Here is a 25,637-nt window from a genome sequence, read left to right as displayed (position 1 = left end):
TTGTACTCCAAAATAATTTCTAAAAAGTTCTGCAACTTGTCCTGTAACAAACAAGGCCTAAAACCACTACATAGACATAAAAAAGATTAAAAAAGTTATGGCTAACAGAATGCGGTGAGGAAAAAGCAAAAAAACTCCCTGTGGTTCTTAAATGGTCACTAACTTCTCAGCAAACTTTGCATAAATCAATAGTAAAAGCAAATATAATCAACGCTCTAATACATCTTATTAAAGTAAAATGCCACTTTCTCTTCTTATCAAACTCCTTTCCTTCCCCCAATCACCCTCCTAACTCTTTACTCATTCTAAATTTACTGCTAAATATGTCTACTCAAGACAAGATGGACTCCGTTTAACCTGATCCCTCAGTTTGATGCTGAGGGATCAGGTTATAGCTGCCCACAGAAGTCTATGGAAAGGGGAGAGGGAGAAGGAGAGGCAGAGAGACACACACAGACGCTGCTTCAGCTTCTAATAAGGGTATGTTCACACGCAGTGACCAAAAACGTCTGAAAATGCTTCAGGCGAAAAAACAGCTCCTGATTTTCAGAAGTTTTTTTAACAACTCGCGTTTTTCGCTGCATTTTTTACGCCCATTTTTTGTCAATGAAAAACGCCTCCAAAATCGTCCCAAGAAGTGTACTGCAATTCTTTTGACGAGCCATCATTTTATGCGCCGTATTTTGACAGCGACGCGTAAAATAAAGGCTCATGGGAAAAGAACATCGTAATTCCCATTGAAAGCAATGGGCAGATGTTTGTAGGCGCATTAGGGGCGTTTTTTCAGGCGTAATTCGTGGCGTAAAACGCCCGAATTACGTCTGAAACCGCTGCGTGTGAACATACCCTCAGAGTTATATCTCACCCCAATGCTGGATTCACAGCTACACTGCTGTATAATCTGATCCATGCTGCTGTGTATATATGTGATAGATAGAGATAGGAGAGCAGGATTCTCCTCTTCTATGTGTGCAGTATATAGAAGACATGATAGCCATTGGGCTCCGCCGACTAGCTCAGAGAAAATGGAGAATTAGGGACAGAGCCTGCAGAGGGGAAAACTACTAAATAATGCCACATACAAGACATATAATGGACAGGTATTGTGTTATTCCTCATATACACACATTATTGAGCTTATTCTGAAAAGTCACCTGAAAGGTTAGGTATGCTTTAAGGCTAAAATTGGCTCTTTCCTTAAGCGGTATTGGGGTTCATCAGGTTTTCTCATTTTTGACGGTGAGGATAATGCTGCTGTATGAACATCAATGAAATCAACCAAAGCAACATTATGAGTATAGAGCTGTGAAATGGGTTATACTGTATAATCATTTCTGTAATATATATATATATATATATATATATATATATATATATATATATATATATATATATATATATATATATCATTAAATATAAGTTATGAAGGTTTGAAGCGTATAGGTGGGGGTGGGTGGGAGACAACATGTTCTCCACAGAGCATAGACAAGAATACGTATTATTTTCTATATACAGAATCACCTAACCTTCGGCATCTCAATGACAAACTAGCTGGAGAGAAGTATAGAATTATCAGCAGTATCTGCTGGGCTATTTCAGCTTTCATGATATGGAGAATTTAATTTCTCAACATCTGGAGATGTTGGAGTTGCAGGTGCCACAATTCTACCGGTTGAGATACTGTCAAAGAGAGCGATGAGAGAAAACACCTAAAGCCAACTCCATCTGCCCAGCGCAAGCCGCTCTCAACGTTTCACAATGTGGACAGAGAGAGGACAAGAATCACACCAGCTGTAAGTAACCTGCAACAAATAAAAAGAAAACCGAGATTTCACAGCAAAGCCTAACAAGACGGGATTTTCTCGGGAATGTGTCAGTAGAATTAGGCTTTAATCCATATAGAAATATCACTCACCCATCATCCATAAAGTCAATTATATTAAATACACAAGATAAAATCATCCACATACATTGATATAATCTATAGAGCTATAATATGAATGAATAAAGAAAAAGAATCATAATAAATTACCAAAAATAGTAAAACCGGTCTGGAGGTTAGTGCGAAGCATCGAGTTTTCGCATCATATCCGGCCTTTTTTCCAGCCCTTAGATGTTTACTTCTTATTTATTGTCTCACCAGTAACTCAGATTCATTTTATATTAGTAGGGTTGTCCCAGAATTAGAGATTACATCTCTATGTTATATCACGCAAAACAAATATGGTTCAATTCGTATCAATAAAAAAATAAATAAAAAAATGCTCCCGTGTGGAGATATTGCGGTTACACACTTGTTATGGCGCCCCCTTGTGTTCTTTTGATTCCCTCTTTAGAACTTCCAACTATTGGGAAGAATTTATAATTTGATTTGCGCCAGGATATTGGCGTAGAAAAGTCGCAAATTATGCATTAACTATATTGGCGCTATAATTTGCAACTTTCTTCTCCTTTCGCTACTTTTGAAAGTGACCAGAAAATTAGGTGAGATTAAGCGGGACGGGTGTGGCCAACAGCAATCAGAGAGCGGTCCTCTGGGACCTGCACCTATATCTAGAACGCGGCCCCTAAACCCCGTTCTCCTGTTGTGTTTTCCGGCTGATTTCTGACCACGAAGGAGAAAACAGCATAGCTCGCATGCTATGCTGTTTCCGTAACTCCCGACCATGCAAATCAGGAATTGGCCCGAGAGGCAACGTGAGCACAAAAAATTAGAACGGGGTTTAGGGGGCCCCGTTTTAGAGATAGGTGCTGGTCCCAGAGGTGGGACCCACATCTATCTTACATTTGACATATCCTGTGGATGTGACATAAATGCCGCTGATGGGGCAAACCCCTTTAAGTTTTACAGATCTCATAGGTGTGTTCATTACCTGACTATTGCTAAAACCAACATATTTCATTCTAGGAGATCGGCAATGCCGAGGAGACTCTCTGGGGACGGCTGACAAACACTGGTTTAGGGCACTGCAAATGTTACTAGTTAAGTTTAAGGCCGGGTTCCCACGTAGCGTAAAAGCTGCAGAATTTCCGCAACGGAATTCTATGCGGAAATTTCGCAGCATTTACAGTAGCAGCAAAGTGGATGCGATTTAGAAAATCTCATGCCCACACAGCATAAACGTTACTAAATTTACCTCAGTGATTACGCCCTGCAAAAATCGTAACTCCAGAAAAAAAAAAATCATACCCAGAACGCCCTCCTTCTTCCTGCAGTCTGGCCTAGAATGACGTTTTATCCCATGTGACCGCTGCAGCCAATCACAGACTGCAGCGTCACATGACCTGCAACATCATCGTAGGAGGCCGGACTACGCATGAAGACGGAGGGGGTAAGTGTGAGCGCTTTTTTTCATTTTCCCGCAGCGGTAATTCCGGTCAAGAAAACGCACCTCAATGTAGTGTGGTTTTTTGTACGGAAGGTGCTTTGGGTTCCTGTTCGGATACACTTCGCAATTTTTAAACAGCGTATCCGACCCGTGGGAACCCGGCCTAAAGCCAGAAAATGGAGCAAAAGGGCGCTCAAATTTCTGCCTGCTCGTAGCAGGTGTATATTTTTTGGGAGTTAACACAGCTCAAGATGCACCAAATTTTTTAAGAGGCATCCTCTTAATACATTTGGTGTATTTTAGTAATATGCCAATCAGATTAAGATTGGCATATTAAACTACAGTCTTAATAAATCTCCCCAATCGGATCTAGTTCTGGTAGTCGCACATGCCCATCAGTTCATTGCAACCGCCTGGATCCTCCTGTACACGGGCAGTGGAGTGATTGCTACTATTGTACCGGCCAGCCAATAAGAATCATTGTACTAGAAGGGGTTTCTTCAACCGGCACTGGACACATTAGGTCGATATTCTGAAAGGGAATCAAAAAGAACACCAGGGGGCGCCGTAATTATGTAACGTCTGCAATATCTACACACAAGAACATTTATTTTAAGTGATTCCTACTGAATACTGGTTACGTTTTGTGTGATCTAACAGAGAAATTTAATATTTTATCCTGGGACAGCCTCTTTAAAAGGGGTAATTTGGTTTAGAAAACCCATTCTTTCTGAGTAAATAGAGGGGAGTCCGTCATTCGGGACGTCTATTAATGAGCCGAAGCAAAAAATATATCTCTGCGTCTCCGCAGGACCCAGCACATCCATGCATTACACACACAGCCCTTTGAATTCTATGGGCATCATGTAATGCTTCATTTTCTTTGTAGAATTGCACACTTGCAGCCAGGTTCTCCTGCACATCATAGATGATCACTATGATCATAATGGTCCCAGCAGCAGGACACCCCGTGAGCGGCTCATATCTAGGAGACAAGCAAAAAAGCAGACAAAACCTTTAACTATAGTTAATTTTAAAGGGTAACTAAACTTTTAAAAAACTTCTGACATGTCATAGTGACATGTCAGAAGTTTTGATCGGGGCGGTCCGAGCACTGAGACCCCACCGATCACTAATACAAAGCAGCAGAAACGCTCGGGTGAGAACTGTGCCACTTTGTTTCTGATCGGCTTTTCTCGGGAGTGTGCGGACTCAGACTTTCTATTGAGCCCGCACACCGCTCGTTCGGCTTTCTGAGAAAAAAACGATCAGAAGGTAAGCGGCACGGCGTTCACACGAGCGCTTCTGCAGCTTCGTTTTAACGATCGGTGGGGGTCTCATTGCTCTGACCCCCACTGATCCAAACTTCTGACATGTCACTAGGACATGTCAGAAGTTTTTAAAAAATTTAGTTACCCTTTAAAGATTTTTGGAGGTTTTCGATATTTATTATATTAGTACATCTCTGTAAATAAATTACTATTAGCCAGAGCTGTAACGCGTGACTATCTTCTCTGGAGAACGTCTGTCATTAATTCGAATAGGAGTCAAGTAATGCTTCATTTTATTTATATTGCAGTGATAGATAGGGGGCACATTTTTTATATTTGCTATGGGCCCCACACTTCTATTGAAAGTGGGTTTTTTCGCCCCTGTATTTCTCTTTATCTGCAGGGTGGACATCTCAAACTAGTGACGAATGTCAGCTCTGAGTATACTAACAGCAGGACTGAAAACATCCATATTTCAAACGCATTCAATATATTTTTGCTGTAATCGTATTTTTCACAGGGGTACTCATCACATCCCCGTAAAAAAAATACTTCTAAAACGGAAATGTGCTGTAGATGGGTCGTGAAACGTTGGACACCCTCTTTAAACCATGTACCCGGGCACTGCCAGCTGTCACCTAGCAACACACAGTTTTTGATCACTTTATGTAATTTTGCAGCATCATATTTATCTCCAGCTTCTGTAGCTGAGATTTGATCGCACCAGGGAATGGCGGCACACTGTCACCTCTGAAAGCAATTATTGCCGTCTCACAACAACGCCAGGCAGCACAATACAAGTCTGCTGAACCATGTGGAGACGTACGTCAGTCTAAAACGGAACAGTTCAACTTCAAACATGTGAGAACAACAAGGAGGGAAAAGTATAATGATCGTGTTATTCATCGCGGGAGAAAATTGGAAAGGAAGAAACCGCATAGCGGGAAACCATACGTTCAGCAATGACAAACACAACAAACTCATGTGGTCCTCCATCAATGGTGTGAATTGTAATTAACCTGAACCTCTAACATATGAAAATGTTGCAGGACACTTGTTGCAGCTGGCATTGGAGAAAATCTAATACAACCGACTATTGGGGATCTCCCTTAGGGCGGGTTCACACATGGCGGAATTCCACTTAAATTCCGCTGCGGACACTCCGCAGCGTTAATCCGCAGCGGAGCCGTTTCTCCATTGACTTTCACTTTAATTTAGCAGTGTTCGTTTACACGATGCGTACAATTCCGCTGCGGAGCATAGGCTGCGGAGCGGAATTTGGTGTCCGCAGCATGCTCTGTCTGTTGCGGAGCAGTGGCGGACTCATGGCGGAATTTCTCCATTGACTTCAATGGAGATTCTAAGTTCCGCAATGAAGTCCGCAGCTGTCATGCACATGTCATGTGTGCTGCGGATGCGTCTTGCTTTTTTAACTTGACATTTCTTCATTCTGGCTGGACCTAGGTATTTCTAGGTCTACAGCCAGACTGAGGAAGTCAATGGGGCTCCCGTAATGACGGGAGCGTTGCTAGGAGACGTCTGTAAATAGTCACTGTCCAGGGTGCTGAAAGAGTTAAGCGATCGGCAGTAACTGTTTCTGCACCCGGGACAGTGACTACCGATCCCAATATACATGTATCTGTAAAAAAACATATAAGTTCATACTTACCGAGAACTCCCTTCGTCTGTCTCCAGTCCGGCCTCCCAGGATGACGTTTCAGTGTAAGTGACGGCTGCAGCCAATCACAGGCCAAGCACAGGCTGCAGCGGTCACATGGACTGGCGCGTCATCCAGGGAGGTCGGGCTGGATGCCGAAAGAGGGACGCGTCACCAAGACAACGGCCGGTAAGTATGAAAATCGTTTACTTTCACTAGGGAAAGTGCTGTCCCTTCTCTCTATCCTGCACTGATAGGGAGAAGGGAAGCACTTTTCCCGCAGTCTGCAGCAGCTAGTCCGCATCAATGTACTGCACATTTTGTGCAGATCCGCTGCAGAATCTGCAACGCAGATTCTGTGCGGCATCGATGCGGACAGTTGCGGAGGAATTCCGCCATGTGTGGTCATGCCCTTAATGACATACATATGAACTAATAAGGCATATGGACCACCCCTTTAACCCATAATTCACCCTAGTCTTCCAGGGATATTAGATAGCAGTGTGATTGGTGCAACTTTGTAATTACTTTTAATTAAAAATAATTTTTCCTTTTTGAGATACAGCTGCTTTATGTCCTGTATACAGAGCTGCTGTATCTAGAGCAGAGACCTGAATCCGTCAGGTCAGCGGTGACAGCTCGATCCTGCATTATTATTATTATTATCAATAAAAACTTTCATAAATTATATTTCCCCTTAATCGTAACAATTTATACATTTAAAATGTAATTTAGAGATTCTAATATTGCACTGAAATATTAGCGCGATAATTTTCCCAGGGGAAACTACTCTGAACTATATAAACGGTGAATAATAATTTAGAGAGTCTGGAGAACTACTAGAAAAAAACAAAAAAAAACCAGAAAACTATGACTGAATGGAATTTTAAGCCAGATTAAGAAAAAAAATTAATTAACGTCAATTTTGTATGCACCAAAAAAATACACTCCGAAATGCAAAAAGCAAGACATCACACGTCAACGTCCGCGAAAAAAGAAAAAGTTATGCCTCTTGGGATGCAGTAAGGCAAAAACGGAAAAATGAAGGGCGTCCTGTAGGCGTTGACATCCAGAAATCATACGACGCAGCGCTATCTCACTACACAACATCGTTCTTTTTATAGCATATAGAGATCCTATACAGTGTGATATAGATTATTACATACTGCAAGTGCATCGCACGAAGAGCCCAGGATCCTTAAGCTACCGCTGTGGTATCATATGTTATAGGAGCTATTTTCAGCTGTCTTCTACCCTTACAAGCACGCTTTATATTCTATGACTGCTCAATAACATTAAATATTCGACATTTCATCACCCATCATGAATTTTAACTCTTTACATATACTGTATATGCACATGTTATAATCAGGGCCTGATTTACCTATAGGCACAGTAGTCCGGTTCCTATAGGCGAGCATGGGTGAAGGGAGCCTGCTGAAGGGAGAAGCATACATGTGAATACACTGAACCATATATATTTATATGTAAAGTACAGCGCTGTGTAAATAAGGCTGGGTTCACACGACCATGTTACGTCCGTAATGTACGGAACGTATTTCGGCCGGAAGACCCGGACCGAACACACTGCAGGGGGCCGGGCTCCTAGCATCATAGTGATGTACGATGCTAGGAGTCCCTGCCTCGCTGCAGGACAACTGTCCCGTACTGTAATCATGATTACAGTACGGGACAGTTGCCCTGCAGCGAGGCAGGGACTCCTAGCATCGTACATCACTATGATGCTAGGAGCCAGGCTCCCTGCACTATGTTCGGTCCGGGTCTTCCGGCCGAAATACGTTCCGTACATTACGGACGTAACATGGTCGTGTGAACCCAGCCTAAGAGGAGGACACCTAGGCAGGAACAAGAGGAAGGTTGCAGACGGGCGTACACACAAGTCATAGGGCCCCAAAGCAAAACTAGTGTGAGTCCCACACCCACTGAGAGCTTCGACAAATCTACCAATTCTCAGGAGTTGGTCACTTTTTTGGAAAAAAAAAACATCAGAAAAGGCAATGAACTGTTACGCTGTGATGTTACAAATACAATTATTTTGATATCTTATGGACGCCGCTGTCCATTGTTTAGACAGCACAGACATAGGCAGCCGGGGGTCTTTATTTGCACAGAGGGAATATGATATCAATATAATTATACTTGTAACATAACACCTTAAAAGATTTTTGCCTTTTATGGTTCGTTTTATATCAAGTGGCCAAACCCTTTAAGTTCCTATTTCCTGCTCAATTTGATTACCATATTTTTTAATGTATTTACACTATACCACTGGTATAAATACATAAATAAATTTCCCCCATTCAGCTGCAAATCCACTGCTTCCCTCTACACCGTACATGATAAAACTGGCTGTCTGCAGGCACCACTAGGGGGAGCTCTATAAAGTTGGGAAGCAGATGGCGTTCGGTATTGCGAGAAGTGCACCATAATGTCCTGCTACTGATTCTACTGCAAAATACTTAAAAACTTAGTAACCATCATCTTTAATTGGGAAAATTACAGCTGTTTTTTTTTTAGATATTGGCCACATCACACATGGATTCAAAAATGAGCAATAGCAGCGCCTGGTATTACATTGTAAGGCTCCATGTGCATGAAAACTGTACAACTGTCATGGAGGCCATATACTCCCTAGTATGAAGCGCTGTAGTCTCCATGTGCTGCCATACACAGCTGCGTTGTTTGGTGCAATGCAGCCGGTTTGGTGCTCCTGACGCTCTTCTGGTAACAACGGAGCGACTGCACTGGATCGCCGGGGGATTTATCAAGTAATGTTTTTTTATTATTTCACTGCACCCCCCCCCCCCCCTTCCATGGCAGATTTTTTTTCTGATTTTGGAAAACCCCTTTAAGGGAACTATAATCTCAGGGTATTCACATCATGCTTTTTTCCTCTGTTCTCTATGTTGTCTAGGTTTTTAAAAACCAGAAATGGCCAGAGGAATCAGGCGCACTTTCAATTATCAGTAACCGCAGATATTTGCTGCAAACTATAGTTTCGTGGTGACTGAATTGTAGATCCCCATTCTCCAGTAGACTTCATAGTGGCGACCAGTAGATCTTTATTTTAGATTGTCTTTTTGCTGGTTTCAACACAAAAGGGATAAAACTGCCTCTTCATAAGCTAAAGGGTAACTAAATGTTCAATGTCATAGTGACATGTCAGAAGTTTTGATTGGTGGGGTTCCAAGCAATGAGACCCCACCAAAACTAAAACAAAGCGGCAGAAGTGCTCATGCGAGTGCTGAGCCGCTTTATTTGTGTTCAGGTTTTTACAGAAAGCCGATGTAGCGTTGTACAGGTTCATAGACTTTCTAGTGAGCCCGTACTCCGCTACATTGATTGCCGGAAAAAGCCAAAAAGAAACAAAAAGGCTGAGCGCTCACACAAGCACTTCTGCCGCATAGTTTTAGTGATTGGTGGGGGTCTCAGTGCTCGGATCCCCCACTAATCAAAACTTCTGACGTCAGAAGTTTGTTGAACGTTTAGTTACCCTTTAATTTACAAGGGTTTCTGTAACCATTAGCATAAAGCTCATTGGAGAATCATAAGGAGAGACTTGTGGGGGAGCTGCACTATCATGTATGAAGAAGTCATGCCTGTGAAGCAAGTGCAATAAATAACTTACTGTAATTTATATCACTATTATGGGGGCACTGCGGCTTCTAAAGTAAAGCATGCAAAAAAACGTCAGCAACGTCTCCTGCATGTTACATCTGTCCGTGATTCCCAGGTAGAACCTAATTCAGGCACCACAAAAATAAAAATGAGGTATCCCATACAGTCTGGACTATGATTCATGATGAATTCCCATTTAATGAAGCATAAACCAAAAATGTTCTGTATCATCGACTGCATTCTTCAACTGAGCCAATCACAATATATCCATCCATCTATCTATATACAGTTCTGTGAAAAAGTATTCGCCCCTCATCCGATTTCTTCTAATTTTGCTAAATTTGTCACATTTAATAAAGGTTTCACAGCATCCAACTAATTTTAATATAAGATAAAGACAACACGAGTGAATACAAAGTTCAGATTTTAAATGATCCTTCCAATTATTGATGATAAAGATTTATTTAAAACCTATAAATCACCCATGTGAAAAAGTAATTGCCCCCCTAAGCCTAATAACAGATTGTGCCCCCCTCGGCAGTAACAACTGCAATCAGACATTTGCGATAAGTCGTTTATATTGCTGCGGAGGAATTTTCGCCCCCTTTGTTCTTTACAAAATGTTCTTAATTCGGCTACAACGGAGGGTTTGAGAGCATGAACTGCCCTTTTAAAACCTTGCTACATCATCTCATTGGGTTTTTAGACAGGAAATTGACTCGGCCACTCCAAAACCTTAACTTTGTTTCTTTTGAGCCATTGAGAGGTGGACTTGCTTGTGTGTTTCAGATCATTGTCCTACTGCAGAACCCAACTGTGTCTGAGCTTTAGGTCACAAAGATGATGGGCGGACATTCTCCTTCAGGATTTTCTGCAGAATTCATGGTTCCATCAATGACAAGTCATCCAGGTTCTGTAAAAGCAAAGCAGCCCCAGACCATCACACCACCACCACCACATGTGACTTATGTTTTTCTTATGGTGGAATGCGGTGCTTTACGTCAGATGTAACAACCATATCCTCCAAAAAGTTCCACCCTTGACTCATCAGTCCACAGATTATCCCAAAAGTCTTGGGGTAATCTAGATGTTTTTTGGCAAATGCAAAATGAGCCTTTGTGTTCTTTTTGGTCAGCAGTGATTTGCGCCTTGAAACTCTTCAATGGATGCCATTTTTTCCCAGAGTCTTTCTAATTGGGGAATCATGTACATTGACCTTAAAGGGGTCACGTGGGGACTAAAAATTATTATCAGTGTAGTCACTGCAGTTTGTGAGTACACTCGCTAATATATATTCCGGAAGTCTGGTTGCACAGTCTTCTTTGATGACGACACGACTCTTCGTCACATGACCGACCCGCTGTACTCTCTGTACAAGCAGGAGCAGTAGAACATAGAGTACATAGAGTACAGCGGGGTTGGTCACGTGACGAACAGTCGTATCTTCATCAAAGAAGACTGTGAAACTAGACTTACGGTCCCACTCCAGCTCTATAAAAAAAATCAATGAAAATCTCATAACCAGTGCGATGGGGGACCGGAATGTACATTAGCGAGTGTACCACATACTGCAGTGACTACACCGCTAATAATTTTTGGTCCCCACATAACCGATTTAACTGAGGCAAGTGAAAATCTGCAGGTCTTTAGATGTTCCTCTGGTTTCGTCTTTGACCTCTGAATCTTCGATGTGCGCTTGGTGAAATTTCGGTCGACCAGCCAATTCTGGGTAGGTTCCCCACTGTTCCAAGTTTTCTCCATTTCTGGATAATGGCTCTCACTGTTCACTAGAGTCCCAGAGCCGTAGCAATTGTTTTGTAACCCTTTCCAGACTAGTAGATTTTTATGACTTTGTTTCACATGTTGAATCTCTTTAGTACATGGCATCATGTGCTACATTTTGAGATTTTCTCTCCAGCTTCAGATTGTCAGACAGTTGTTTTTTTTAAGTAATGTTTAGATTCAACAGGTCTGATACTAATCAGATCTGGATGTGGCGAGTGAAACTGAAACCAATTGCCAATTGAATTTGGTTAACTGGTTGATTTGGGAGCTAAAGGGGCAATTACTTTTCCACATAGGGCCAGATAGGGCTGAATAGTAGTTTTTCCTACAGTAAATAAGATCTTAATTTAAAAACAGACTTTTGTAATTACTTGGATTTCTTTGTAGAACATTAAAAGTGCGACAGATATGCAAGACACACACACACAGTAGTAACAAGGGAAAAAAAAAACGTATCGAATAATACATACACAGACACATCCCCCAACCCAGAATTCTCATGTTGTGCTGGGATGCACTGGACATGCTCCATTTGGTACAGTAATGCTGTATAAATCTGTATGTCATGACCTCATGTACAGAGAATAGATGCTGGTAAATGGCGCTGGTCCTATACACAGGTCATACTCGGCACCTGCATAATCACAAAGACATCGAAGAAAATGAAAATCACCCCAAATGTTCTGATAGTACGATCAATACTTTATAAGATATTTATTTTTTTCATTAAAAAGAGATATGAGAAAGCTCGAAAGATGTAGGGAGCAAGTCCTCGCTGGACACGTGACCAGTGTTCCAAAATTTTCAGCAATATATCTCCAGATACAAGGCAAGCACGTAAGTAGTGAAAAGATGATGGATGGATGGATAGATAGATAGATAGATAGATAGATAGATAGATAGATAGATAGATAGATAGATAGATAGATAGCACTCTGAAGATAATAGATAAACAAAAGAGATACATAGATAAAAGATATGAGATAGATATTGTAGATTCATTGGGAATTCTGTCTCAATTTGTGAATGCCTCACATAGAAATAATAGAAAAACTAATAATCATTGATAGGATGATCTCTCTTTTGCACCAGAGCTTCTATCATGCTGCGCTAATTTAAACAAATGACATGTTGAATTAAGCAAATTTCCTTTTTATTTCTTCTTGAGGTGTCACGTTTTTGACCTTTTCAAAAACTGGTTATAGATTAATTGTTCTGGGAATGCTGCAAGCTAATTGAACAATTACTGTGTGAGTGTATGAGGAGCTGAGGGAATGAAACCTTCATGTCATCTCAAAAAAATAGGCTTCATATAAAATATATATATATATATATATATATATATATATATATATATATATATATATATATATATATTACACACAGTTTATTGAAGTCTGTTGGACTTCTCCTGCATTAATGTGCAGCAACATTGAGTCAAAGTGGATTTACATTTATTACTAGTTTTAGATACAAAATAATTGAATGCATAACTATTCACCCCCTGCTAGCACAGTCTCTTCTATTTCATCCATAGAAAAATACCTCCTTCCAACACGCCTCTCAAGCCCCTTCCCTAGCTATGCCCCAGCTTAGACTTTTTAGCTTATGGTTTGTTTTTTTATCTTGTTTTTTGTGCAGACCCTACACTTAAACTTTAATGCATTTGACTCAGGGACTATTGACACCCCCTCTAGCTGTGGCCCTCATTCACTGCCCTATACTGAATGGTCAGTCCACCCCTGCTCCAAACCAAGTTAAATTGCTGAAATCACATTGCTACATTCACCAGGGATACTTGTAGTCATTTTTCCTTTGAGGCAAAAGAGGAAATGATGATCCCCCACCCCAACAGATTGTAGATATACAGTCCATTTGGGCACTTTTCCGTCTTCCAAACAGTCGCACCCCTGATTCTTACTGCACAGGCTGCTGCTGTCTTATAGGGAACCCTAGATCAGGCATTGTTCTGAATGTCCCTGCCTCAGGATGGAGAACAGATTTCATATTCTCTTAATATTGAGAGGAGCGTTCTCCTGTGCGGAGTAATGCGCTTCGTAACAGCTTACAGAGTGGGGGAAGGGAAGCGACAACTGCTTTGAGCAGATTTATGGGTTTATAATCTGACAAGTAGAACATTATTACTCTGCCAGCACCAACTAGTATAATACTGCCCCCTGTGGACAAAAGAGAGACATAATGCTATGTAGAAACCATGAACGGAGTGTTTTGTTTTTTTTTTCACTTTGCATACTGACCTCAATGTGTTACATGCTAATTCCTTGATTCGTGATGCCGTGTCGCACAGAAGGTTATCTTTACATTTTTCATCAGTCCTGTGTGGTTTGCCTCTCATCGCAGAACATTAATATCATTCGCTGCAGTCAGTAAATCTCCTTGTTTACATAAGATCAGACTGGAGGCACACGGCTGGGATTACATCCTGCCATCCTTTTATTTCTGACCACATCTAGTGAGAATTGCTGCATGGAAATTTCCCCGAACAATTATTTGCTATTGACAATAATCGCCACCACTAGAATTAGGGTATGTTCACACGGCTTATTTTCAGATGTTTTTCGGGCCGTAAATGGCCTGAAAAATGGCTGAAGCTCCTGAGGCTGCCTTTCATTCAGACGGGGCGTTATTTTATGCGTCCGTTTTCAAAAACGGCCGCAAAAAAAAAAAACACATCAAAAAAACGTTTAACGCTTAAAAAACCACTGAAAATCAGAGGCTTTTCCCTTGAAAACAGCTCCGTATCTTACAGCCGTTTTTTGTTTAGCGTGTAAACATAGCCTTAATGTTACACGTTCATAATGTATGTAGTCAGAAAATCAAATCTGGGTGATTACTTCGTGTCTCCCACCTGTGGCTCTCCAGCTTTGCAAAACTATAACTCCCAGCATGTCTTGGCCTGCTGAAGGTTGTAGTTTTGCAACAGCTGGAGAGCTATCATACAAAAGATCCCCTTTCTTAGGCAGATCCATATAAAATACACCATATATGCAATAATTAGCTATAAATATAGTGACATTTCTTTAATCCGCCAACTGATAATCCAGAGAGTTACCGTACCAAATTTTGCGTTAAACACGCTTACAAATGAGTTTTATGTACGTTTCAATTGCGGTCCGAGGATTTAGAATATTTGATAATCCAACATTTATCTGGTCCCATTGATGCAATAGTCAACTGTAATTAAAGGGGATATCCCAATTTAGACATTTTTGGGATATCCACAGGATGTTATAAATGTCTGATATGTATTGGTCCCACCTATGGTTCCGATCAGTGGAATGGAAATATTTCTTAGCTCTGTGCACATGCGTGGCCACCTCTCCATTTACTTGTCACCTCGATGTAGCTGCAGTTTTTTGGAACCGAGCCCAAAGAATCCCTGTTTTCCCAATGAGACTTTTTTTTATGGAATGTATAAAGTGGGAATTCTCCTTGTAAGAACACTCGTACTGGGAGCTTACTGTACCTGCAGCTAGGACCAGACAGTCTTTTTCTGGGAAATATAGTAAAGGTAATAATGCATATCTGTTAAACAGTTCCAAAAGAAGGAACTCAGGAACAAAGCGGGACAGGGGTAGGAAGTAGGAACTGTCCCTCCAAAAGACAGATCCTTCGGAGCTATGAATGATATAGGGTTACAGTAAAGCAGTTTCATTATTACCGTGAAATGTATCCGTATATAATAGGAATATGGCTCATAGCACTGACATTCTGTATGACTCAGTCCTGGATTGTCCATACAAAATTTTCCTACCAAAGTCTTATACGGTATTTACATGCACGAATGTTTCCATATATCTCATATATATCTCACATGTTTCCCCACTATGCCGCGCTATAATCCCTCAGTAGATATAGACAACATTGCATAGGACACATCTTAGAGAGACAAGGTCATTCATCTCATATCCACATCCAAAAGCGACAACAGTGGAAACAACTTTAACCCCTTGAAGACCAGGCCATTTTTGTGTTATGCGGGGACCAAAAATTATCATCAGTGTAGTCCCTGCAGTATGTGGTACAGTCGCTAATATCCATTCTGCTCCCCCGTTGCGCTGATTCTGAGATTTTCATCGATTTTGTTAGCGCTGCCGAGGAACTGGAAGTCTAGTCTTCTTTGTGGACAACACGACTCTTCGTCATGTGACCGACCCCGCTGTACTCCATGTACAAGCAGGAGCAGTAGTGCAGCAATTACATAGAGTACAGCGGGGTCGGTCACGTGATGAAGAGTTGTGTCTTCAGAAGGCTGCGCAACTTTCGATCCCACAGCAGTGGTATAAAAAAAAAATATGAAAATCTCAGAATCAGCGTGACGGGGGACCAGCATGTATATTAGCGACTGTACTCACATACTGCAGGGGGTACACTGCTAATCATTTTTGGTTCCCTTTTTTGTTAGTGCCTCTCTGCATTTTAGCAATCGTAAGTTTTTTTTATTGCTTATTGGGATTTTAATGAATGATTAATGATTTTACATAATAAAATGCGTACATATATGCAAGGACACAGGTAGTTGTAAGGGTTAACCTTAGTATGCCCCAACAACAGGCATCATAGACAGCCAGCCCAAGTGTCTTTCAATGTATCCACATAATGTATGGGTATAGATTTGCTTTTCTGCTTGTATGCAGAGATCAGCTTTGATCATGAGCGGTAGTCTTAAATGGCAACTAAGTGAATTTGACAAAGAGCAGCGAACCTTAAAGTGAATCTTTACCTTTTAAGACCATGTTGTTTTAAGGTTCAAAAGTCTGTGTAGATTAATTTCTTAATATATCTTTATAGCAATTTGAGCTAATTTTTTTCTAATGCAGGGCACTGACCACATCTAGTGAGAATTGCTGCATGGAAATTTCCCAGAACAATTATTTTCTATTGACAATAATCGCCACCACTAGAATTAGGGTATGTTCACACGGCTTATTTTCAGATGTTTTTCGGGCCGTAAATGGCCTGAAAAATGGCTGAAGCTCCTGAGGCTGAATGCCTCCAAACATCTGCCTATTGATTTCAATGGGAAAAACTGTATGGATAGAGCTAAATGATCAAATTCTAGCTGCCTACAGCCACCACTAGTGGGAGCTTACTGCATTTTATTATGGAGTTCAATGTATAAACAGTATGCAATCTGCTCATAAGCTCCCCCTAGTGGTGGCTGCAGGAAGATAGAATTTGATCATTTACCACTATGTGTATGCAGGGGATTTGAAACTTTGTATAAGAAAGACAGACCTCCGACTGTTATAAATATATATTAAGAAATTAATCAGCACAGGATTTTAGCTGTAAAAAGAAAAATCTATTTTCAAAAAATGGTGTCCACGAGTGGACATTCCCTTTAAGGTGCCGCATGTTTTAGTTTGATTGTTATGTTGGTCTTTATGGTTTGCACTGTTGGAGATTTTTGAACCTGCATCCCTATCATTTTCCAAATTTTGATCCTGGACCAATCATTTTATTAGTGAAAATGTGTAATTTAGCAAACCGAGTAAATAAATATCTCTGGAGTGGCCCAAACTATTATAATAAATTAAATACATACGTAAGTGCATGTACGTAACCAGGTATACTAGGAATCTACAGAGCTTGTAACTGGCCCTACAAACAGTATATTTTATGGTATTTTATTATGCCCAAAGATCCCCCAAACCTTGTAAACAGGAATTCATCTAACACGTGACATTTCATGGACAACTACACTGTATAGACCTTATCCCTGCCCCCTCTGCTATATACAAGCATCACACAGATTATTATTGCATTTCTGGGCACGTAAAGAACATATTGTATAGTAAGTATCCCCAGCTGGAGATCAGAAAAGATATGAATTCTTCTGTTCTACATAAAGATAGTGTTGCCGTCTATGTAAGGTGACTATTTACATTCTTTGAGGAATTTACCCATGCAAAACACACAGAATATATTCCGCCACCCCCACATCCCCAGTATATACCCATACGTGGATATATAATGGGGTCATATGACCGATGAGAGAGGTACAATAGAACAATTACTACCTTTCTTGGCATTCAATAGCTGACAGTCCCTCAAGACACAGCTTGCCACTGATTTATTAAATACGGATGCAAAATAGTCCAGAGTTTAGTAACATTAATAGTGCAAACTTCCCATTCACCTATGCCAACAAACCCCACGTAAAAAAATCTAATGATATGGATTTTCGCCTGTCTCCAAATAAATAGACACCTGTTTCTCAGTAAACATCTCAGTGGTTTAGACATCAATGGTCTCATTGAGGGAAAAGTTGTGTAGACAGGCATGGGTTACAGCCAGCACTTGGCACAAGTCGGTTTCCCAGGCACATTTGTAAATGCATGGCATAATGCATAGAAGGTTTTATTCCAGGAGCTGTCCAGCACTAACAATGCTGAATGTCCCTTGTCCCATCTGGGATGCACAAAAACAATTCTACCCTGAGCATCTCCGGCTAAATAGCATTGAATGTCTTCTGGAAAGCACCTAAGGAGCTGGGTATGCCATCTGTCTACAGGACACGTGAAGTGCCCAGATTTATTATTAGTTGGCTGATGTGCCGTCAGGGTCATTTCTAGGAGATCAGAGTTTCCTTCTTGCTACACAGCCACTAGTGCAATCCCTGAGATGCACATAAAGTGTATGATGACAACAAAGGCTGTATTTACCATATGGGTAAGCTGGGCACAGCATAGAAATATTTTCCCCTTTCTTTTGCTACTTTACCTTATGATTAGCCATTAAACAGAGTGTATATTAGGTAACGGGGCATAAAGGAGGGATTACTGCTCATTCAGGGTATATCCACCCATAGTGCCCAGGGCAGTCCTCTGGTTCTGGGTGCCAGCAGCTAGACTTTGTGATCCTGCAACCATGTGATAGTGACACATTCAAGCTCCATCCCAAACAAAGGATGGAAACTTACCTTTGCTGCGTGTGTCCCTGCCACTCTAGTGAAGGTCCTGTCCTGATCTTTAATGGGATCCCCAGCACAAGCTGAATACATCCAAGCCTCCTGATATTCTATCCGACACGGTTTCCACTCTGCTATTCTGTTCTCCTTGCAGTTCAGGGCTGATCTGATTGATTCCCAGGGATGAGGCTGAATGCCTGAGCTGTGTGCATGTGGGTCTATGTTGTTCTGCAAGGACAGAGGACTTTGACTAGCTCTTGCTGTTGTGCACACACATACATACACAGCTACTTACAGCCTCCTTCCTTTTCTTCTCACTGTCCCTATTGGGGGCTGAAATCACTCCAACATCTCAGTGCAAGTCCTCATCCACTTGTTCAGTTCTGTGCTGCGAGTGGTATAGACAGCAAATAAGAAGCATCCGGAAGCTGCAGGCTGCAAACACTCTGCAGATTTATAGGGTTATTAAGACTCTGACATGAATGTGTGAGCTTCCTGCTATAGAGTTTATATATAGAGAGATACTAAAAATATATACCGTGCAAGCGCCTCGTAGGGTGTAATTGTAATAATTACTGAGCATATGGTCCCTGCTCAATGGTACTCATGGATAGTTATACATTTATATCCAGAAGCATACACGACAGAACGATAGATCGATAGAACACTAGATAGATGAAAGAACAAGCACTAGATAGAACGATAGATAGAACGAAAGATAGAACACTAGATAGATAAAAAGAACAAACGCTAGATAGATAGATAGATAGATAGATAGATAGATAGATAGATAGATAGATAGATAGATAGATAGATAGAGAGAGCGAGAGAGAGATAGATGAAAGAACAAGCACTAGATAGAAAGAACAAACGGTAGATAGAAAGAACAAATGCTTGATAGATAGATAGATCGATCGATCGATAATTTAGAAAATAAATAGTTTGATAACAGATTCAGTCCTGCTACATATGGATAGATGTAGCAGTGCTGAACTGGTCAGTTAACGGTTTGGCCGCACGTCACGGATTTTACGTGCATTTCATGCCGAAATCCGCCTCCCTTTAACTTCGGTGGGAAATCCTAGTCTCTGCAGAAATTTTCCTCATGAAATTTGTGTCCATAAGTGACATGTCACTTATTCATGTGGATTTGCACATACACAGATTAGTCCTATTGGATGGGACTAATCTGTGTGAGGATTCGCCGCACATCCAACGGCACATCTGCAACAGAAATCCAAGATATAGTGTCGGATTTGCCTATTGCAAATCCAACACGTCTGAACATAGCCGTTCAGGTGTACCTGCAGCTCTTTTACAAACCAGATAACTCATCAATGTGCCAACAAGAAACAGAGATATATAGATAGGAGATACATTTTTACAGAAAAATTAAGGTTTTAGTGTTGACAATTAACTCTTGCCCTCCCAGAAAAGCTTACTAAAAAGAGTTTACTCTATAGAGACACATTGTAATATCTGACCAATACATGGATAATGCCTCCACTACAAAACTTTGCTTTGATTTCATCCCAAGTTTCACGCAGCATTTTTTCATTCTGTGGTTATCAATGCTTCTCAGCCTCTAGATTTACGGACTGCATTAAGCCGCCATTGGCTGATGCTGGGAGAGTGCTCGTAAATCCTGTCCTAATATTTTACAATCTACATAAAGTCATATGTGGTTTACAATGGAGAAGAACACAGACTTGCCATATATTTATGATCATGCCTCATGTTCAATCATATATGAACAAAAATGCATCATGTTTGCAGCAAAGATCGGGTTAGGAAAAGACAGACGAGTCATCACCTTATTCCAACCAAACCCACAGTAAACGAAGAGAAGCAATCTGACGCTACTATATTCATAGTATTGTGACTCACAGGGAAATGACTTCATGTGGCAGCTGAGTGTCACTTGTCATCAGGCAGCCCCAGCCTTAGTGACAGCCACAGCTCCACGTAAGACCTGTTAGCTTAGGCCTCGTGCACACTGCCATGCCAGTAATCACACGCCGCCGGCCGCATTTTCGGGCCGTGCTCCCATACGAAGTATGGGAGCATGGCCTGTAAAAACGAAAAGTAGGACATGCTCCATAATTCCTGGAACGGTTCTATGGCATGGACACCTATCCGTAGCAATACGGAAAGGTGTCCACGGCCAATAGAACCAGGCGGGTCCGTAATTGCGGACCGTATTACGGTCCGCAATTACGAAGATTTTTTTACGGACGTGTGCATGGTGCCTTATTGTGTAGAGCTCGACATCAGTCCCTTATATTTAAGGGGAGTGTATCAAGTATTCGATTAGTTTCCTGATTAAATGTACAATGCATTTGCAAAGTCTTCAGACCCTTTCCATTTTTACATTTTGTTATGTTGAGGCCTTGTGCTAAAATAAAAAATATCAAGTTTTTCCCCATCATTCTGCACTCAATACCCCATAGTGACAAAGTGAAAACAGAATGTTAGTTTCTTTGCTAGTTTATTGAAAAGGAAAAGCTAAAATCTTGCATTGACATAAGTGTTCAGACACTTTACTCAGTACTTACACCGTGTTCCAAATTATTATGCAAATGTTATTTTTCGCTGATTTTCCAAAATAGTCGATGCAAATGACAGTGAGTATAATCTTCAAGCCATCAACCGTTGGAGTATAATGCAAATTTTATTGAACAAATCTCCTAATAATAACAGATTTGTTTTTAGAAGTAAAAACTCAAAATGCCCTGTTTCACATTATTATGCACAACAGAGATCAAAACATTTTAAAGCTGGATTCACACGAGCACATTACGTCCGTAATGGACGGACGTATTTCGGCCGCAAGTCCCGGACCGAACACACTGCAGAGAGCCGGGCTCCTAGCATTATACTTATGTACGACGCTAGGAGTCCCTGCCTCTCCGTGGAACTACTGTCCCGTACTGAAAACATGATTACAGTATGATGCTAGGAGCCCGGCTCCCTGCACTGTGTTTGGTCCCCGACTTCCGGCCGAAATACGTCCGTCCATTACGGACCGAACATGCTCGTGTGAACCCAGCCTTAAGGTTGTAAAGAGAACTAAAATGGTAATTTGTTGAATTTGCAGCATCAGGAGGTCATATTTACAAAAATCAAAAGCTCTTTCAATCCAAAAAAACTTAACAGGCCAAGTTACATGTTAACATAGGACCCCTTCTTTGATATCACCTTCACAAGTCTTGCATCCATTGAATTTGTGAGTATTTGGACAGTTTCTGCTTGAATATCTTTCCAGGATGTCAGAATAGCCTCCCAGAGCTTCTGTTTTGATGTGAACTGCCTCCCACCCTCATAGATATTTTGCTTGAGGATGCTCCAAAGGTTCTCAATAGGGTTGAGGTCAGGGGAACATGGGGGGGCCACACCATGAGTTTCTCTCCTTTATACCCATAGCAGCCAATGACACAGAGGTATTCTTTGCAGCATGAGATGGTGCATTGTCATGCATGAAGATAATTTTGCTACGGAAGGCACGGTTCTTCTTTTTGGACCACGGAAGAAAGTGGTCAGTCATAAACTCTACGTACTTTGCAGAGGTCATTTTCACACCGTCAGGGACCCTAAAGGGGCCTACCAGCTCCCTCCCCATGATTCCAGCCCAAAACATGACTTTGCCACCTCCTTGCTGACGTCGCAGCCTTGTTGGGACATGGTGGCCATTCACCAACCATCCACTACTCCATCCATCTGGACCATCCAGGGTTGCACGGCACTCATCAGTAAACAGCACGGTTTGAAAATTAGTCTTCATGTATTTCTGAGCTCACTGTAACAGTTTCTGCTTGTAAGCATTGTTTAGGAGTGGCCAAATAATAGCTTTATGCACATTTGCAAACCTCTGGGGGATCCTACACCTTGAGGTTCGCGGGACTCCAGAGGCACCAGCGGCTTCAAATATCTGATTGCTGCTTTGCAATGGCATTTTAGCAGCTGCTCTCCCAATCCTATTAATTTGTCTGGCAGAAACCTTCCTCATTATGCCTTTATCTGAACTAACCCGTCTGTGCTCTGAATCAGCCAAAAATCTTTTCACAGTAGGATGATCACTCTTAATTTTTCTTGAAATATCCAATGTTTTCATACCTTGTCCAAGGTATTGCACTATTTCACGCTTTTCGGCAGCAGAGAGATCCTTTTTCATTCCAATATTGCTTGAAACCTGTGGCCTGCTTAATAATGTGGAACGTCCTTCTTAAGTAGTTTTCCTTTGATTGGGCACACCTGGCAAACTAATTATTACAGGTGTCTGAGATTGATTACATTGATCTAAAGAGCCCTAAGACACAATACCTCCATGAGTTTAATTGAAAAACTAATAATTATATGTTTATGACACTTAAATCCAATGAGCATAATAATTTGGAACACGGTGTAGTTGAAGCACCTTTGGCAGCAATTACAACCTCTAGTCTTCTTGGGTTTGATGCCACAAGGTTTGCACACCTGGATTTGGGGATATTCTGCCATTCTACTCTGCAGATCCTTTCAAGCTCTGTCAGGTTGGATGGGGATTGTCGGTGGACAGCCATTTTCAGGTCTCTCCAGTGATGTTTGATTGGGTTTAAGTCACGGCTCTGGCTGGGCCACTCAAGGATATTCACAGAGTTGTATCTAAGCCACTTCTGTGTTGTCTTGGCTGTGTGCTTAGGGACATTGTCTTGTTGGAAGGTGAACCTTTGGCTCAGGCTGACGTCCAGAGCACTCTGGAACAGGTTTTCATTAAGAAGATCTCTGTACTTTGCTCCATTCATCTTTCCCTCAACCCTGACCAGTCTCCCTGTCCCAGCTGCCAAGAAAAACATTCCCACAGCATGATGCTGCCACTAACATGCTTCACTGTAGGAATGGTATTGGGCAGGTGATGAGCAGTTCCGGGTTTCCTCCAGACATGACTCTTAGAATAGAGGCCAAAAAGTTTAATCTTGGTTTCATAAGACCACAGAATCTTGTTTCTCAGTCTGAGAGCCCTCCAGGTGGGCTTTCATGTGTCTTTTACTGAAGAGATGCTTCTTTCTGCCCCCCCCCCCCTGCCATAAAGCCCACATTGATCGAGTACTGCAGTGATGGTTGACTTTCTGGAAGTTCCCCCCATCTGCGCACAGGATTTTTGGAGCTCAGCCAGAGTGACCATTGGGTTCTTGGTCACCTCTCTTACCAAGGCCCTTCTCCTTGATTACTTAGCTTGAAAAAGGCTCTATTGAAGAGCTGAAACGTTGCTGTATTGGATTGATGGAATAAAGCACCTTTTCTAATTTTGCTACAACTTTTTGAGTGCTGCCTGTTTTTTGAAAAATATATATATACATATATATATATACACATACATATATACACACACACACACACACACACACACACACACACACACACACACACACACGGAAAGTCACATAATAAATTAGATATTATTTCTATGTCCTTTTCGGATTATACATTTTTTTATATTTAATATATATGGCTATTCGAAAATGCTGAATTTTTATTACCCTTTCCCCAAGTCACTTCTTGAAACAAATAAAATCAGAAGTCAATAACTTCTCTATATAAATTGCTCTTCATCAGCGTTCTCTATTTTATTGGTTGCTATGAAGTGACAGGCGCTCTTTAAATTTGGTCATAAAATATACATACATTGCTGCAGCTGGACGGATAAATACTGTGACGGTATATGTAACATTCTTCCTGTATATCACATAGCGGAGATGCTATTAATAAATCGTTGTCTAATTATAGTGGAGCTTAGCAGGAGAAGAGAGTGGTGATAATAGAATGGGAAATGTCAGAAATAGGCGAGTTCATTAATTACTATCTGAACATTGCAAACCTGCATTGTAATGCCCTACCCTGGCCCCTCGTAATGTAAGGTTTGTTAATTCATCTTCACAAATTTTCTTCTTAACATTTTACATATCTGTATTCAATTATTTATTGCCATTTGCTATTTATTAATACAGATACGTTCTACAACACAGACAGAATGTATTAACTCACGCTGGTTCCTGTCCCCAGTGGGTCACACAATCTAACACTAGGAGGGCCAAATACTGTATACAAGACTCAAACTGACCTTCCAGTATGAATTACAGAGAGTTAAAGGGGTTTTCCATCTCATAAAGTGATGGTATGTCACTTCATTCTCAGGATCAGTGGGGGACCTGGCAGTCAGACCCCCACCGATCAGAAAGCAATGAAGAATGTTACATATCCCGTTGTCATCTCCTTCCTAGCCGGCGTCGCTCCTCTTCTCCTGTGTAAGCATCTGGTGGTCGCGTACACTCTGCTCTGGGTCGGAGTGCATGCGCGCGGACTCTTATTCTCTTAAAAGGGCCAGTGCGCCACATTATTCCACCCAGCTTTCCCTTGGTACAAAGGGTCCTCCACTTCCTGTGCTCTTTTCCAGAGCAATTGGGTTCCTCCAAGTGTGCTTTTTTGTTCTTCTGCTTTATCGTTTATTGGATTTCCTGTGTTTGACCTCTGCCTGTCCCTTTCACCATGCTTGCCTGCCCTGACCTCTTGCTAGTGACCCTCTGTGGACTGCCCTGACCTCTGGCTAGTGACTCTTGGCGAACCTTGCTGCCTGCCCTGACCTTTTGTTATACCTGACTTAGCTTATTATATTTAAGCTTGCACTTCAACAGTGAGACTACTCACAAAAAGAGACTACTCTGGGGAAGTGACTTGGGGTTCCCCTGCAGCGCAGTCGAGATTACTGTATAAGGGTACATGCAGACGAGCGTAGCTAACCTCGGACGTGAAAAACTGCCGTCTTTCACATCCGAGCTGCACCCATGCAGGACGCGTTTACACGGATCCCCCATAGACTAGAGTCTATGAAGGGATGCGTGACATGCAGGAAAAATAGGACATGTCCTATTTTTTCACGGACCGTTCACACTTTCCGTTGAAACAACGGTCGTGTGAACGGCCCCATTGAAATACATGAGTCCGTGTGACGGCTGTTGGTTTAACAGCCGTCACACGGACGAGATATA

General features: G+C 41.5%; 1 protein-coding gene across 2 annotated transcripts in view; it reads right to left on the bottom strand.

Annotated features, from left to right (window-relative positions):
- ZMAT4 (zinc finger matrin-type 4) overlaps positions 1-19,072 on the bottom strand; it is a 367,445-nt gene extending 348,373 nt beyond the window's left edge. Inside the window, exon 1 of one of the 2 annotated variants that reach the window (XM_075843052.1) lies at positions 18,628-19,072. In XM_075843052.1, the coding sequence (XP_075699167.1) occupies positions 18,628-18,708 (81 nt within the window). In that variant the 5' untranslated portion in view covers positions 18,709-19,072. The remainder of the gene's footprint in view (positions 1-18,627) is intronic. The other variant, XM_075843051.1, reaches the window with a different exon arrangement.
- Positions 19,073-25,637: the final 6,565 nt, after the last annotated feature.

This window comes from Rhinoderma darwinii, chromosome 11 (assembly GCF_050947455.1).
Source record: "Rhinoderma darwinii isolate aRhiDar2 chromosome 11, aRhiDar2.hap1, whole genome shotgun sequence".
In the NCBI taxonomy this organism is placed as follows: domain Eukaryota; kingdom Metazoa; phylum Chordata; class Amphibia; order Anura; family Rhinodermatidae; genus Rhinoderma; species Rhinoderma darwinii.
This window is presented reverse-complemented; position numbering and strand designations above follow the sequence as displayed.